The sequence below is a fragment of the Microcebus murinus genome, chromosome X (genome assembly GCF_040939455.1).
Source record: "Microcebus murinus isolate Inina chromosome X, M.murinus_Inina_mat1.0, whole genome shotgun sequence".
NCBI lineage: Eukaryota > Metazoa > Chordata > Mammalia > Primates > Cheirogaleidae > Microcebus > Microcebus murinus.
Genome location: NC_134136.1, coordinates 85,691,473 through 85,709,284, shown reverse-complemented (window position 1 = coordinate 85,709,284; position 17,812 = coordinate 85,691,473). Strand labels below are relative to the sequence as shown.

The 17,812-nt window shown below is 53.5% G+C and overlaps 1 protein-coding gene across 1 annotated transcript in view; it reads right to left on the bottom strand.

Moving 5' to 3' along the window:
- TBL1X (transducin beta like 1 X-linked) overlaps window positions 1-17,812 on the bottom strand; it is a 202,678-nt gene that overhangs the window by 8,083 nt on the left and 176,783 nt on the right. The window contains 9 exon segments of the mRNA XM_075999432.1: window positions 1,327-1,454; window positions 1,727-1,801; window positions 5,069-5,190; window positions 5,519-5,579; window positions 8,506-8,603; window positions 8,705-8,768; window positions 9,358-9,499; window positions 9,734-9,866; window positions 14,414-14,684. Of these exon segments, the coding sequence (XP_075855547.1) occupies window positions 1,327-1,454; window positions 1,727-1,801; window positions 5,069-5,190; window positions 5,519-5,579; window positions 8,506-8,603; window positions 8,705-8,768; window positions 9,358-9,499; window positions 9,734-9,866; window positions 14,414-14,684 (1,094 nt within the window).

The following is a 17,812-nucleotide window of genomic DNA, read 5'->3' as shown; positions in this document are numbered from 1 at the left end:
GCGTGTAGTGGCAGGATCACAGCTCACTGTAGCCTCCAACTCCCGGGCTCAGCGATCCTCCTGCCTCAGCCTCCTGAGCAGCTGGGATTAGAGGTATTCCCCACTATGCCTGGCTAATTTTATTTTTTATAGAGATGGAGTCTCGCTACACTGCTGAGGCTGGTCTCCAACACCTCGCCTCAAGTGATCCTCCCGCCTTGGCCTCCCAAAGTCCTGGGATTGTAGGCGGGAGCCACTGCGCCAGCCTTGTTATCTGGTTTGCTCTCCCGCAGCAAGGCCCCGCTAGGCACTGGTATGTCCTGTCTATACTCGAAAAAAGGATAATTTATGCTCCTGATGGGTACCACATGACACAAAAGTACCTTCCAAGTCACTAACAAATGATTATAGCGTGTAGCACTATATCATGACGACATGATTGGATTTTGGGACTGGAAATACAAGAGCTATGGCCTCTGTGTTCTTTGTTCCTTGGTTCAACCACTCAGTTGATGCAGGAATTATGTCCTCTTTTCTAAGAGATGGACTTGGGTCCAGCACTGTCTACAAGAGTCCTCCCTGCCCGGCTGGGGCGTGCAGAAGGGGTGGGTGCTTCCTTCTCCGCAGCAGGACCGTGCCCACCGTCACTTCTCCCCACCACCCTCCTCTTTGAACTACGCAGAGGCAAGTCCGTGCTGCCTCCTGGTCGCCAAACATCCCTTGTCTTTTCTAGGCCAGAGAACACCCGTGTTTCATGGACCCAAAGCCCTTGGATCCATGTGATGGACTGCAGACGCCCGGTATGGTGGCACTCAGTCTCACAGTCTCGTACTCTGGCACGCGGCTGACTGGCCACTCCACCCCCGCTCCCCACGTGGGTGTCGTCGGGGAGTCCCGACGGTCGGGTCAGACCCGGCCAGGGCCCGGGAATCTTTTATCTCCACTGGAAAGTCCCCATGCTGGCATCTCTGGGTCAAGCCAAGAAAACGTAGCCCAAGCGCCAAGCTGAACTCTTCCAGCTTCCCTTCTGTGTCTGGACAAAAACCCTCACCAAAGCCAAGTGCTCAAAGCCTGGACACAGAACACATCTCTCCTACCAGCCTCACGGTCACAACGATCCTTGCCTTGAGGTCAGGTGTCACCTGATAATTCTATCTCGGCCCCTTCAGAGCGAGCTGCCACCTCGTTTAGCTTGGAAGGACCTCAGTACACCGGCAACATACTTTGGCAACATTGCCTGACCCGTCTGTGTGCGAGCGAGTTTCACTGGCCGTGTGGCTAACTCGGCCGTGGCGAGCAAGGCCACTTGAGGCCCCGAGCCCGGGCTGTGCGGCCGCCTCCCCTCACCTCGCCAGCATGATGTTGGAGTTGGGGTTGCTGGTGGCCGGCCCGGTGGGGCTCCACTTGATGGTGTAGATCTCCTTGTTGTGAGCTTGAAGATCATGGACACACGTGTCCTGCTTCATGCTCCAGATCTAGAGAACACATCGGGAACCACGTGAGCAAATGCTGTCCCCTCCCTGGGAACGATTCAGCGTCGTTCAGAAGGGGGCTGGCCCATTGGCTGCAGGCGGGCTCGGGGACGCCGGGGAGCAGGGCCACGGGAGACTAGGACATCTCAGCAGGACCCTGACTGAGAAACAGGAGCTCCCAGAATGACAGCAAAAGGGAACGTGCCCAGTAACACACAACCCCCAAAGACACCAGGGCTGTCAGGGAGGAAAGGGCCTGCCCCTGCAGACATCACCTTCAATGTCATGTCATCAGAGCAGGACGCCAGCAGCATTCCAGAGGGATCCCACTTGATGGCGTTGACCTCGTTCTGCAAGAGAGACAGGGTTTGACACAGACATCAGGGCTGCCCGAGGTGCCGCCGCCTTCCACCAGGGGGCAGGAGCGTGCTGCCTGGGCCATGGCCTCTATGGCTGTGCCCGGATGTCAGATACAATGCGGGAGCCTGTGCATTTTTCTTTTCTCACTTGGCCTTTTGCATTTATATAAAACCACAGCCATGCACCACACGTAACCAGCCACCGTCATCCACATTTCTCTAAGGAAAAAAAAAATCCCTACCAAGATGAAGCCACATGAAGAAAATTTACATACAATAAAACACAGCAAATAAAACCAATGGTTATTTTTGGAAACTGGAAAAAAATTTTTTAAATAAAAAAAAAATGGACTTTGAAAATCACTTTCCCATGCATTTTTAATATGACAGCTACTCGTTCTGTCTCCATGGCTGCAAGGCACTTCTTCCTTGGGGGGGGGGGGCGGGGGAGGGTGATCTTGGGGACGAAGCTCCGCACTCCATGCAGTTCCACACAGGGCAAGGGCTGGCCCAGGTGGAAGACGGTGCCAGGCACGTGCACACAGGCAGACACAGGTGCGAGGGAGTCAGACGCAAGTGACGAGCGTCAAGAACACACACAGGAGTGGCAAAATCCCCACTGGGGACCCGAAATCCAGCCCGAACAGCCAAGAGAAAGAAGGGGACACACAGGAGACGCGAATTCAGACAGGGACCGCCTGGCAGGGTCTTGTCTTGAGGTGGGACACGGTGCACCAGCAAGGCGCTCTCTGGTGGTGTGTCTGTGGGGCCCCATCTGCCCAGTGCAGCCCCGCTATACGATGCCTGCTGTCCCGGCACAGCAATTAACTAATGTCACACTCGTAATTAATCACCTGAACAATTCCACACTCCTAAGTGCTTTGGTTTGGATGATAAATTACCTGATCATGCTGCTTTCTGAGGACACTGAGTTTTGAAGGGTGTGAAGCAGGGAAGTGACAAGGCCACATCTGTGTTCCAGGTGGTGCATGGCCCAGGACAGGGAGGAAGGAAGCCGAGTCCAAGGGGCAGGCTGTGGCGTGTGCGAGTGGAGGGCACAGGGAAGCAGGTTGGAGAAGGGTGTGTGTGAGAGCGTGTGCCTGCGTGTGTAAGAGCAGGTCGGGTGGCCTGACCGCAGCTGCTGAGAGGACCCACAGGCAGGTCTCTTAGGGAATGTGGAGCCAGTCACCATGCCAGTCCCCAGCCGAGCCCAGCTCTCATCCTTCAGAAAGGAACACATTCCTGTCTGGGAATGGACCCCCACCCCCAATCCAAGCCAAGATTTCTAGGCGCCATGTGGAACCAGCTCCTGGGTCTCCGCTCCAGCGCGCCCGGCTGGAGCTTGTTTGGGATCAGGCACAGTGAGACCCCCTTAAAGAGCCCAGGGTGTGCCGGGGGCCATATCCTCAGCAGGGAAGCGGGAAACCACGGACTGCGGGTCGCCCGAGTGAAATCTTGCCTATTGTCTAGGGTTACGGGGAAGCATGTTGAGACCAGAGAAACAAAGAGAGGGTCTTTTATAGCCAGGAGATGTTCACAGGCGATGCATGCCTGTGCTCTAACAGCACCCCTTTGGAAGTGGGGACCCTGGGCCAGGAGCGGGGTGAGGTGCGCACTGGGGAGAAGAACAGGCAGGACGAGGATTTCCATCAGTTAGAGGCACGATGGCAGCTCTCCAGGGACCCTGATCACCCACCGCCACTGTAACAGGGGCCCCGAACTCGGAATGATACTCTGGGTGCTGGAGAGAAAGCAGCACAAGCCCTGGGCCTGCGGCTCACGCGCTCCGCGTCTGCTGCGGGAGGCAGCTGCCTGGCCACGGCCAGCCTGGTGTGGGGCTTCACCTGGGGCCCGGAGCCCAGAGGACGGCAGGGGCTTGGGAAGACGGGAGGACCCCGTGCCAGGCCGAGGGGTGCTGTGAGTCTAAGGCGGGGCGAGTTCCTGGCGGGGCTCAGCGAGGGTGAGGGGCTCAGACACACTGATCTCGGGGACCCGAGCACTGTGGGCTTTGGAGACCAGAGCGACCTGGGGACAGACTGGGAAGTCTCACGTGCCACGCTGAGGAATCCAAGTCAGCTGTCGCTCACACTGTTGTCCCTGGTGTATGTACAATGTGACACTTTTCAGCCTCTGGTTGCGCCTGTGATTTTCTCTTATCAATTTCAGCGTCCGCTGAGCACACTCCTAGGTGTTAGGTGTGGTTCTCTACACACTTGTTCTGCTTAGGATGTGATGAACTTCTTGGATTAAATGCTGATGTTTTCCACCAAATTTTGGCAAACTTGGCCATTATTGCTTCACAGAATTTTCTGTTCCAGTCTCTTCCTTCTTGTCCCATTACACACGTACGCTTACAGTGCCTGACACTGTTCCGTAGCCTCTGTGCACATTTCCAATCCTCCACCTATTCTTCAAATTTGCCAATTTCTAGGATCTCCCCATTGGCTTCACTAACCTTACTTTTGCCATCTCCAATCTGCTGTCAAACCCATCTATTAAATTATCATTTTAAACACTATATTTTCTCAGCTTTCAAATTTCCATTTGTTTTTATTTTTTTAATTTTAATTTTTTTTTTTTTTTTTTTTGAGACAGAGTCTTGCTCTGTTGCCCAGGCTAGAGTGCTGTGGTGTCAGCCTAGCTCACAGCAACCTCAAAATTTTGGGCTCAAGCAATCCTCCTGCCTCAGCCTCCCGAGTAGCTGGGACTACAGGCATGTGCCACCATACCCGGCTAATTTTTTTGTTCTATTATTTTTAGTTGTTCAGCTAATTTCTTTCTATTTTTAGTAGAGACGGGGTCTCGCTCTTGCTCAGGCTGGTCTTGAACTCCTGAGCTCAAATGATCTACCCGCCTCAGCCCCCCAGGGTGCTAGGATTACAGGGGTGAGCCACTGTGCCCAACCTCAAATTTCCATTTGTTTTTAAAGACTCAGCTTTCCATTCCCTGCTGACCGATGCTCCCCCCCACGCACTTACTGTGAGCGCCTTTGCCTACGTCCCGTACATGTCTCTCATAGCTGCTTTAGCGTCTCTGCTGTAACATCCACCTCTGAGGTCAGTTAGGGTCAGCTGTTCTCACTGCCTGCCCACAACTGGGCTGATGCAACCGCCAGGGCCAGCCACCCCGGCTCTAGCAGCAAAGGGCTGCAGGGGAACTGGTCTGCCGTCACAATATCTTTTAATCCAGGAACGGGAGAAACAGTGCTCACGTCACGCTCTCAGGAACTCGAGTCTGGGGACCGGAACTCCCCCTTACCGTGTGTCCTTGGAAGGTTTTGACTGGGCGGTCGCAGCCGAGCCGGCAGACATGAATGCACATGTCCGTGCTACAGGAGGCGAAGGTAGTGTTGTTCTGCCAGTCCACGTCAAGAGCGGGCGCTGCGGGGCAGGGACAGAAGGGACATCTGCGGTTATTCATCGTGCACAGACCTCTGCAGAGTTAGAGCAACAAAGCGCACAGGCAAGAAGCCCTGCTTGGCTTCTTGATAAAAAACATTCCCAGTGTGAACTCACTCCCTTTCCTTCAAAGACCTTACAGACCGTCTCCTTCCATATTTGCAGAGACAACAAGAAATGGGTTCCCTTCCTACCAGCTCAGTTCCGTGACTCCTCCCACCCCCCCAATCCACGCACTTACAATTACCTCAAAGCGCATTTCATTTAATTCTGAATTATGATTGCTGAATTTATAAACAAAACAACTCACCTGAATGAAAAGGGAACTGTTGTTTGGCCTCTCCTGTGTGAGCGTCCCAAATTATTGTTGTCTGTGCTCCGCAAACAAAGGAAAAAGTTAGTGACCATTCTCGCCAAGTTTTCTCTAGAAAAACATCTTGTGCAAGAAGCGACAGAGTGAGCCCCTCTCCTTGCAAGCCAGCGCTGCCCAACAGTGTGAGCTACGTGGGCTATTTGTAATTTTCTAGTATCTACATTGAAAGGGAAAAAGAAACTGATGAAATTCATTAAGAATATATCTTATTTCGCTCCTCCAACATAGCTAAAATATCTCATCATGTATCAGTAGCAGAATCTCACTGCAGCACTGGGCATTTTCTCTCCTCCCACCCCGTAGCTCTCTGCAGCCCAGCGTGGAAGTGTGTCTTACACAGAACGTCAGGGGGCCAAGCGGGCCAATGGCTTGTGGAAGGACAGGGCCGCCTTAACTAGTATGTGGGAAAACTACCACAATCGATGGGGATTCCCTTTCATCCTCAAACATAGAAAACCGCTAAAATACATGTAAGAAAGCACATCTACACCTCTTTTTGGGCATTTTTCCAAACGAAGGGCTGTAGGAATAGGCATTTCTGAAAATTCCTCTGCCTGTGACTCCATGAACTGGGGGCTGTGTCCCAGCGCAGCCATGGGATTACACGGGGGGGGGGGGGGGGGGGGGGGGGGGGCACTCCATGGAGAAAGGCCACCTCTGTCTGGGAAACAGATGAGTCCTGAGTTCTCATGAACTCACTAACGCTGGGAGATGCACACAGGGCAGTCAAAGGTAGCTCAGTGATGACACTGGAATTAAGTCTTGAACTGGAATTTTCAACTTCACTGGAAACTTTACATCTCCCTGTCAATATCGCTTAATAAAGATTTTGCTTTAAAAAGAACTAGTTATATTTTGTGTTGATTGTGGAAACTTTCAGAGGCAACACTCAGAGCAGGGAGTGTCTCTGAAACATGGTACTCCGGGGTTTTGGGTCTGCTCTAGCCCAATTAATGTTTGTTTGTTGGGGTAGAACAGTTCTTAATTTAGTCCCCCCAAAACAAGTCCGGCACTGCAGAGAATCTGTAATCTCTTCCAGAATTCTCTGATGCAATCTCACATGCCACATCAGTAACTAGATTATTCAGTTGATGTTTGTGTTAAATATACGTTACAAAAAACACTATAGAAAAGTTCTGAAGAATTTGGCACATAAACTAGTCACTCTGGGTAAATAAGCATTCACGGCAGGTCCACTCCAGCATCCTGCAAATTACACTTTCTCTCTGGGTGTCACATACAAGGTGTTATCATTCCTGCCATGGTTGACTACGTCATAATGGTGGACAGCACATGGCCCGAAAGACACCTGTAATTCCAAACATGCATTTCACTGGTTATACAGTTCACCTTACAGAGCTAGGATTCATAATCAGGGAGAACACCACAAATGAATGTTAAAAAGAGTCTCCATTTGATCACGGGCAATAGCATAGAAGAAAAAAAAAACACACACACAAGAAAATATTAAATTTAAATTAAAAAAAAAATAAAAAAAGTCTCCAGGTAGGAAGGAGGCCAGAGAACAACTCTTTGGAATTCTACGGAAGTCAAAGGGCAGCAGTTACTGGTGCCCCAGGGCCTGAGCTGCCACCCCACCTCCACTCTGTGTGCCCCTAGGCAAATTAACAACCTCTCTGGGGGCTCCAGCTCCTCCTCTGTCACATGGGAGCGATCACACAAACGCCTGCCTCCTACCTTGGGAGTATCAGGTGGGCTAACACAGGTGGCAGTCCAGTGCCTGATAAATAAAAGTGCTATCATTTGAACTATTTTAATAATTCAACCAGCAGTTACTGGTGGCCTACTGAATGCATAACAAGTGCTGTGTATTGCTTAATTAGAACATCTTGGTAAAAATTTGATGGTAGTTACATGAGAACATTTAATGTGTGTCAACCACAGCAGCTCAGCTTTAATATTATGTATTAGGGTACCAAGTCTGAATGAGGGGTTTCCTGGCTTAAAGAGAGAGGAGATAAAGAATGAAGGATTCATTGACTTTGAGAGTTATACCCTAGTGCAGTGAACTTTTTCTGTTAATGGCCAGACAGTAAATATTTTAGGCTTTGGGAGCCATATAGTCTTTGTTGCAGCTGCTCAACTCCACCATTGTATTGTGAAAGCAGCCATGGATAATTCTCAACAAATGGGTGTGGTTGTGTGCCAATAAAACTTTATTTAAATAAACCAGCGAGGGGCCAGACTCGATCAGTGTGGGCCACAGTTTGCCAAATGCGACTATGACTTCTCCAAGAGTGACTACATTTATAGATCAAGCCTACCATTTTACATTGATTTTTAGAACCTGAACGAACAGTAAGCTGTGATTTAATAAGGTTTTCAAATTATCCTGAAATGATGGTAAAACGCAAAGCCCTATGGAGGCCCAAGTACCATCTAGTATTCAGGCATGGTTTCCATTTGTAGAACACAAACTGATATGAAAACACCTGTTTGGTTTTTTATAATTCTGGAAAACACTTCTTGCAATCTGCAGTGGGAAGCAGCAGTTTATCAAATGAGAGCAGAAGCCTGTGGGACAGAAGACAGTTTGTGCCACTAATGTCCCTGAGTAGGTGAAAGTCTATGCAGGGCACACCCTATACCACCTGCTCCTTCCAGCAATTGACAAACACAAGCTGGAGACTTTCCTCTTTCCATCACTGAACTGTGTGCCTCAAAGAAAAAGAGGAAGCTCTGCACAAAGGCCTGCAGCACGGCAGAATATATTAAGAGATGATGTGTTATAAATTAACAGTTAGATCAAAACCACAAAAACAAACAAAACCTAAACAAGTTCTTTTGGTTTCTTACGGGGCAGCAGAAAGCAGAGGAATTCAAAGGAATCACAATGTTATTTTGAGATTAAAAATAAATAAGCATTTGTAGATCAAAGGGAGGTACTTTGAGCGAATACTCACTTTGTCTACACCAGCACTCAAAATGTAATTCCCCTTTTTGTTCCATTTCAAGGCAAAGATGGGGCCTTTGTGTTGGCCTAAGGTGCTGGCCAGGTTACCTGTTAGTAAAAACAAAAAATTGAACAAATGTGTTGACTTCAAAGCTGTGCTCTGTTCACTCAAAGGTTACACACGGAAGTACCTCTCACCCAGGACTTACCGTCTTCTGTCCATATTCTTGCAAAACCATCGTATGAACCTGTAGCCAACAGCGTTCCATCGCTCTGAGGGCCAGAAAAAGACACAAACCCACAAAAGTACCTTAGTGTTGGCAGCACCGGAAAAGCCCGGAGAGCCTCTCTCCCTGGATCCCAAGCCTGGAATGTTCTCAAGTGAATCTAAGAGACTGGTCTGTCACCCCGACAACGTGACGCAGCATGCATGGCCATCAGACTAAACACGAGGCAGCCACAAGAACGCAGGGGAGCCGCTCACCTGTGTGTTCTCTCATTAGTGACAGAATTGAAAACACTACACAGAAAGCTACCCTAAGGCTTTGCAGAGAGTAAAAGGATGAGCTGCGGGTGTCCCCCGAGTCAATCCATGCACACGTGGCGCTGAGCATCACGGTGGAAAGGCATGTCCCTGGGCCACCCTCTCCTCGGCCAGCTGCCACCGGGAGGCTCCCTTCGAGGCGCCACCGCGCTCGTCTTGCAAAGGCACGCTCACGACGGAAAGACACGGCCACGGACTCCCAGCTCGTGGTCTGCCCTACACGGCCTCGGTCAGAGCTCTTAGACAGGGACGGCCCCGCGGCCAGGCCCCCTGCGGGCTGGGACACTCCTGCTGCCAAGTGCCGGGATGGATGCTTACGTTCCAGTCCAGCGAGGTGACGTCTTTGTTGCTGGGGACATCGTGGCCCCCTTCCCGGATGCAGTGCCTCAGCACGAGCTGTGTGGAGCCCCCATTGCTGTTCTCATTGAGGTTCCATATCCTTGCTGTGGAATCACCGGATCTGCAGATTGAAAAAACAGCAGAGTCTTTGCCATGCCTCTCGGTCCCTGTGTCCCCCGTCCTCAGCACCGCCTCTGTGCTTAGTAATCTTTAATGTCTTCCCATTGCTCCCTGCCCCACAGAGAAGACGGCTGCCCCATGGTGCAAGGCACACGGGGCAGCACAGCACAGACCTGCCACTCCTGGGCCTGCACACGGCAGGGCCCCAGGGCAGCACACGTCCCGACATCCTTACCCAGAAGCCAGCAGATCGCTGACAGGGTTCCAGGCACAAATGAACACCTCGGACTCATGGCCCCGAAGGACTGTGGCTTTGTTGGGTGGAATCTCAACGTCCCCGTCTATTTCCATTGGTTTTGAGTGATTATCTGTCGCAGGAAACAGGAAAAGACAAGTGGCTCACCGATATGAGAGGAACGCATTTTCAGAGCACTTTTCTTTTAGAAAAACCTTGCTTTTATGCACTAAGAAATACTGCCTCTGATGATTATTATAACAAAATCATGGATTTTGTGTGATTTAGTGAATACTTAATATTTGGACAGTCTCTAAATTTGATTGAGGAATAAAAACGTTTATTCTTTATAACTGGGGCCAACCAACTACGGCCTGTGGACCAAGCCTGTCCTCGGCCGCCCAGCTGCACAACAGAGTTTGGGGCACGGCCAGCCCGGGGCCCCCACTGCCTCAGCTGCTGTCACGGGCTGAATTGTGTTCCTCTCAAAAGTCATGCTGAAGTCCTGATCCCCACGTCCCCAGGATGTGACTGTATTTGGAAACTGGGTGTTTAAAGAGGTGACTAAGGTAAACTGAGGTCACTAGGGTGGGCCCTAATCCAACAGGACTGATGGATGTCCTTACAAGAAGAGGAGATAAGGACACAGACAGGCACAGAGGGACGACCATGTGAGGACACAGCGAGAAGACGGCATCTACATGCCCAGGAGAGAGGCTGCAGGAGGAACCAGCCCTTGACCTAGGACTTGCAGCCTGCAGGCTGTGAGAGCAAATTCCGATGTTATGCTGCGGCGTCTGTGTGTTCTGCTACGGCGGCCCGAGCAGACGCGCACAGGCGCATTGCAGGGCAGTGGCACGGCTGAGCAGAGGCGAGAGACTGCGTGACCCTCGCAGCTGAGATAGTCACTGTCCCTTTAGAGAGTTTACCAGCCCCTGCTTCCCACCGATGAGAGAGGGCGATGTACTGTCTGCTCAAACGACAGTTTCACAGCACAGTGGAGATCTGCATGCACTTTACCACGTCTCTTTCATATAGGTGTTTTGGTGGAAGCCCTGGGAGGAAGAGGATTCACTTCTTACTCCATGACAGGTAAGCCGAGGCTGCACTGCTTCTGTCTCAACATGTAAAAACAACACAAAACTGCCTGGAGGTCCTGCTTGGATCAACAAAGCTGATACAAAATATTCAAGTCCTGACAATGGGACTCTTCAAAGCTGGCATTTTACACTTATGAAGGTCTCATCTGGCTGGCTGAGGCATTGGGAAAGAAGAAAAATGTATTTCCACGTTTGTCAGACTCGTCCTTGGCAGCGGCAGAGGTGGGCAGGTGTCCCAGCTGGCCACGCAGCGGTGGGGCCTCGCGTCTCCCAGGAGGCCTGGAGGCAGCGTGCACACGCGCATCACCTCGCAGCCTTGCCGCACTCATCTTGTCAGGCACGAGGGGCTGAGAAGGGGGTCGGGGTGGCTGCCCCAGGCCCAAGAGTGTCCAGCCAGGGTGCACAGGTGAGGAGGTGGCGTGCGCGCAGGGCAGGGCTCGGCGCGCAGACCCGCTGTGGGCAGAAGTGGACAGGCAAAGCCTAGAGTGGCCATGGCCACGGCAGGGAGCTAGCCTCCAGGGACACAGGCCAGGGAGGGGGGCGGTAAGGCGCCAACCTCGGACCAGGCCCCAGCGACCAGCTCAGGCTCACGATGGGGTACGGGGCACGTGCATTTCTTGGCAAAGCGAGTTTTGACTGCGGGTCCTGGGACAGGGCCTCTTTTGTGTCTGCTCTGGTTTTAGGTGGCCTTTTAGGTGACATGGGAGTTACTTCACCGAGGTACACCAGGTCTGAGCAATCTTTACTATAGACCGGCTTGGCTGCTAAAAAATAAAAAAAAATATCTAACGCTTGTTTTCCCCTGGTACGGAGCGTCCCCGAGGTCCTCTTGCATGTGCTGTTGGAGCGAAAGCTCAGGACACCTGCTGAGTGACCCGACCCCTGCTTTCCTTCTGTATTCTTATCACGGACAGCACCCTCTGCGGAGGCCACCTCATCTACAGGCATCAGACTCCTCATCTACAGGGCATCAGGTGAGTCGGCGGTCGCATGTGACAGGGACCAGCCCTAAGGTTCCTGTTCTCACGACGAGACAAATGTTTTCCTGGGGACCACCTGCCTATGGTCTCACCTCTGCATCTGGGAGGTTCCCACGGGTAAGCACTGTCATTCTTTTAGAAAGGCCACGCCTGCAAGTGCCCCCGAGCGCTTGGGGCTCCAGTGCTGCCTTCCTCTGGGTGTTATTGCCCACGTGTCGGGCTCTGCAATCGGAGCAGAACCGCCAGGGCTTCTAGGCGACCACGCCTGCCCTGGCAGAGCCACACGGCCCTGGCTCTCGGTTCCTGGGTAGGTCACTGACAGTGGAGACAAGCCATGCTAAATGCCACCCTCAAGACAAACAGCCTCCCAATATTCAATTCTCAGTCCTCGCCTTACTAGACTCTCAGCAGCTCGTCCTCAGTGGACATGGCTGAGCACATACTTTCCTTCTGAAATACTCGACTCTCTCGACTCCCTTAATATCATAATTGCCTTCTATCACCTCAGTAGTGATTACTTTTCTATCCCCTCTTCTGACTCCTCTTTTCCTGTCTGACTTCTAAATGCTGGTGTATCCACAGGTTCTGTCCTTGTCCCTATTCTGTGTCTACCCCTCCCCCTGGAGATCTCATCATATCTCCTGGCTTCAAATAGAGGCTATATTCCTATCTCCAGCCCAGATCCCCTTCCTAAGCCCCATATTGGCAACTCCAACAGTCTACTCAGCATCTGCTTTTTTAGAGGTAAGAAAATGTTCAAACTTAGCACTCCTAGTGTCACAGTTATGACATCTATCCACTCATCCCATCCTCTGTCCAGCCAGCATTTTCTTCCCCATATCCCCACCATCTCTTTCAATGGCACCATTATTCACCCAGTTGCTTACGCCGAAAACCTAGGAGCCATTCCCGATTCTTCCTCTTTCACTCTTCATCTCTCCCCCTCCACTCACATATCAAAAAAAAGGACAAACAGCCTGGAAAGTGATCGCGTCCCTCCCAAGTGGCAGAAGAAAAGTTCTGGAAGGTTGGAATGAAATCTGACTTCAGGTGTGGCCTCAGCCTGTTTGGACACACACGCAACAGGTGGGTGGGGACAGGCTGCCCTGTGGTCAGGCGGGCGCTCACCGGGAGCATGAGAGAGGGCAGACTGCAGGTCGCACAGAGCCCAGAGCCAGGCCTGACCGCAGGACGGCGGCTGCGGAGGGGTGGTGGTGGCGACCCACAGGTGACGTCCCTCTGAGTATGAAGACTGACCTGCCCACGCTTCCCTAACGGAATCCAGCGTGGGAAAGTCATGCTGTTGTCTCCACTCCATCCACACGGGGGGCCCACAGGGACCCCACGTTAGAGTTGCTGGAGATTTCAGGAAACTGGTGGCGCAATTTAAACGTTGGCAAATTTCTTCCTTGGCAGACACCGATCTCTTGAAGTTCACCAATCACAAATTACTTTCTGTGATGTAAGATTACGAAACCACCTATACCCACATTCTTTATGCTTCAGAATTTGAGGTAGCATTCTATGTCGCTGGACAGTTGACAAATGCTCTTCAGGACAAGCCAGGTGTTTTCTTATTCTTCCTTCCCTGCCTAAGCCTCGGCCTCATCCTTGGAGACCATGGAGCCTGTGGGGGGACGGCTGTGCATTGTGCAAGCCAGATGGCCTGCAGGTCGCCTGTTGTAACGGAAACAGTCGTACAGTCTGCTGGGCTTGCCATTAAATGCTAGATCTGCTTCTTGAGCCCAAGAGAGATGTCAAGAATTCCTTTGCTGGTGCCTTTGACTTGCCACAGGGCTTGGTTGTGGGCTGCAGTGGCGTCACAGGTGGCCCAGCCGGCCCCCTGCACAGGAGGAGGCTCTGGGGCCGGGACCTACAGGGTGGGACGCCCATATCATAGCTCGAGCTTCAAGGACTGCTGGGCTGCACGAGGGAAATGGCTTTCAAGAAAGGAAGAATATACACGCACACACACCACACGTAGGCACATGTGCACACCATGAACTCAGATGCTGCAACAGAGCCCGTGACTTTACAAAGCAGTGTGTGTCGAAGTGGAGGTGGGTTCTCCGGGTGCAAACTCGGGCTTTCTGACTTATCTGTCACACGCTCTTAGGCAATTAGCTAACGGGGACTGACCTCCTGGGGTTTTGCAAAGACCACGTAACCTCATGCCCCACACGTCCGGGCCCGCTGCCCTCACAGCAACAGAGCTCGACTGTTCTACCGTAACTTGGTCGGAAAATCTCAACATGGACTGGGAAGCTGGGACTAAAGGTTTCCACGAATGAAACGCTTCTGTTTATGTTGCACAATAATCATCTGGCACTTCTTGTTGTACTGGAACTCTCAGGTTAGCAGCAGGCCAGGCTTTCCTCAAATTGAGGATGTGTGAGTGAAGAATAACAGGTGTGAGGGCTTTGATAAAACAAATGGAACCTGAAGCTCTTCCGGCCAGGCAGTAAGCGAAAACTAGACAGCAGTTGGTAGGAAATCTACAGTGGTAGTAGATTTTTTAGGCAGTTTTAGGATTTGCCCAGAGTCCAAAAGAACACAATAAACCCCAGACACCCAGAGAACCGCCAGAGCGGGGCACTCACTTATTGCATGCGCTCCGTTCTCCTCCCCGTTCACCGTGGCCTCTCCGTTCTTTGGTGGATTTTGCTGGGAAACAGTTGCTTGGGTTGTCGTGGCTGCTGTCGTCGTTGCTGTTGCTGCCGTCGCCGCCGCCGCCGCTGTGGCAGCCGCACTGGCTTGCTGCTGGGCGAGCTTCTCCCGGAACGCCTGCTGCCGTGTCTGCACCACGTCGGGCATCACAGCATCAATCAGGGACAGGGACTCTATCGGGCGGCCATCAAACACTGTGCCATCCTGGAAAGCAAGCCCAGGGGACACCCGTCAGCTCACCCAGAACGGCCTCTCCTCTCCTCTCCCGGCAGGAGCAGGGGCAGGGATAAGGAGTGTAAACAGCTGGCACCAAGCAGCCATGGGGCTGAGGAGGAAGCTGACTTTGGCCGGGTGCTCAGGAGTACAGGGTGAGGGGATCCTGGGGGCCGGGGGTAGGGACAGGTGACTGGGGGTACCACCCATGAAGAACCGGGTACAATGGTTGTTCCCAGTGTCAAACTGCACTGGGGCATCGAGGACGCCGGCTTTTATGCCACGACAGAAAAGTGCTGACCCTAATGCGGCAATTCTCAACGGGGGGTGATTCTGCCTTCTTGGGGACATTAAGCAAAGTATGGAGATATTTTTTGGTTGTCACAACTGGGGGAGAGCAGGGTGCTACTGGCATATGGTGGGTGGAGTCCAGGACACTGCCCAACACCCTACGGTGACAGCACGCCCCACCACAGAGAGACATCCAGTCCCACATATCTCGTGCTGAGGTTGAGAAACCTGCCCAGGTGCTATCGCAAGTGTGGAAAGTCGCTGCAAGTAACTGTCCATTCATGCTTTGGAAGCAGCAAGTCCAATTCAAAGGAGCCTGAACCATTCAGGATTCAATTCCTGCTACATGTGTCCATCTGACTTAATTAAACAGGCAACTGCTGTTATTTGAAATGACTCCTTGGGCTCAGAGTGTGGACTAAATATAGCCACGACAAATTCGACAATGACATCACTAGTAATGATTCATGTTTTTTTGAATGTCCTTTCATTGTATGGTTTCCAGCTATCATGAAAAAATTTCCACATGCATTTAAAAATACAGAGAGAAGTAGCCGGGCATGGTGGCTCATGCTCTAATCCCAGCACTCTGGGAGGCTGAGCAGGGAGGACCACTTGAGGCCAGGAGTTTGAAAGCAGCCTGGGCGACATAGCAAGACCCCGTCTCTACAAAAGATAGAAAAATTAGCCAGGTGTGGTGGCACACACTTATGGTCCCAGCTACTTGGGAGGCTGAGGCAAGAAGATCCCTTGAGCCCAGGAGTTTGAGATCGCAGTGAGCTATGATGATGCCACTGCACTCCAGCTGTCTCACTTTGTAAAGACTAGAAGCTGTTGTGACAAGTAAGTGACAAGTGACACGGTCCTTCCATTTGCTGTAGACATGCTGGGATGTGGAGTCCAGGGAAGTGAGGTCACGAAAGGCTCTTGGCAGAGGAGGACAGGAACCCACCAGCGGGGGAAATGGAGTCACATGCGGCACCCTGAGGTCTGAGGGCTAGCCTGGCCCTCTGGGCCGTGCACCCCTTGAACACAGTTTAGGGACAGGAAAAAGGAGACATGGCCGGATGGCGTCAGTGGAAGACCCTGGGCATCCAGGGTGACAAAAGGGAGAGTGGAGGTAGCCGCTGCTAAGGGCACAGGAAAGGCACAAACGCCAGGGTTCTCGAAGCCTCGCATTTGAGCGAATGGGTGCAGAAAAGAGGAAGGCAGAAAACAGGACATTATTTATTACTCTGATGACTTCCTAAAAGAGCTTCCTTCGAAAGCTAAAGAGAAAGGATTGCGAGGGGCTGTGAAGGAGAGAGTTTGGAGTTCCAGGAATGCGGGCGGAGGGGACCCTGAAGCATGCGGACCGGACCGTGGTGGGGTGTGGAGAAGATGGGCGTGGTCCCTGGGTCGGAGCAGGGGGGAGAGAGGCAGGAGGGTGCTGGCAAGCAGGGGTCGGAGCAGGAGAGAGAGAGGCAGGAGGGCCTGGTAAGCGAGGGTCAGAGTGTGGGGGAGAGAGAGGCGAGCGGGGGTCGGAGCAGGGGAGAGAGAGGCGAGCGGAGGGGGGGTTGGAGCAGGGGAGAGAGAGGCGAGCGGAGGGGGGGTTGGAGCAGGGGAGAGAGAGAGGCGAGCGGAGGGGGGGGGTTGGAGCAGGGGAGAGAGAGGCGAGCGGGGGGGGGTTGGAGCAGGGGAGAGAGAGGCGAGCTGAGGGGGGGTTGGAGCAGGGGAGAGAGAGGCGAGCGGAGGGGGGGTTGGAGCAGGGGAGAGAGAGGCGAGCGCGAGCGGAGGGGGGGGTTGGAGCAGGGGAGAGAGAGGCGAGCGGAGGGGGGGTTGGAGCAGGGGGAGGAGAGAGGCAAGCGGGGGGTCGGAGCAGGGGAGAGAGAGGCAAGCGGGGTGGGAGCAGGGGAGAGAGAGGCGAGCGGAGGGGGGGTCGGAGCAGGGGGAGAGAGAGGCAATGGGGTTGGAGCAGGGGAGAGAGAGGCGAGCGGAGGGGGGGGGGTTGGAGCAGGGGGAGAGAGAGGCGAGCGGAGGGGGGGTTGGAGCAGGGGAGAGAGAGGCGAGCGGAGGGGGGGTTGGAGCAGGGGGAGAGAGAGGCAAGCGGGGGTCGGAGCAGGGAGAGAGAGGAGCGCGCGGGGGTCGGAGCAGGGGGGAGAGAGAGGCGAGCGGGGGGTGGGAGCAGGGGAGAGAGAGGCAAGCGGGGTGGGAGCAGGGGAGAGAGAGGCAAGCGGGGGTCGGAGCAGGGGAGAGAGAGGCAAGCGGGGGTCGGAGCAGGGGAGAGAGAGGCAAGCGGGGGTCTGAGCAGGGGAGAGAGAGGCAATGGGGGGTCTGAGAGCAAGGGAGAGAGAGGCAAGTGGAGGGGGGTCGGAGCAGGGGAGAGAGAGGCAAGCGGGGGTCGGAGCAGGGGGAGAGAGAGGCAATGGGGGGTCTGAGCAGGGGAGAGAGAGGCAAGTGGGGGGGGTCGGAGCAGGGGAGAGAGAGGCAATGGGGGGGTCTGAGCAGGGGAGAGAGAGGCGAGCGGGGGTCGGGAGCAGGGGGAGAGAGAGGCGAGCGGGGGTCAGAGCAGGGGGAGAGAGGCGAGCGGGGGTCGGAGCAGGGGAGAGAGAGGCGAGCGGGGTCGGAGCAGGGGAGAGAGAGGCGAGCGGGGGGTCGGAGCAGGGGAGAGAGAGGCGAGTGGGGGTCGGAGCAGGGGAGAGAGAGGCGAGGCGGGGGTCGGAGCAGGGGAGAGAGGCTGAGCGGGGTCTGAGCAGAGAAGAAGAGAGGCAAGCGGGGTCGGAGCAGGGGAGAGAGAGGCAAGCGGGGGTCTGAGCAGGGGAGAGAGAGGCAAGCGGAGGGGGGGTCGA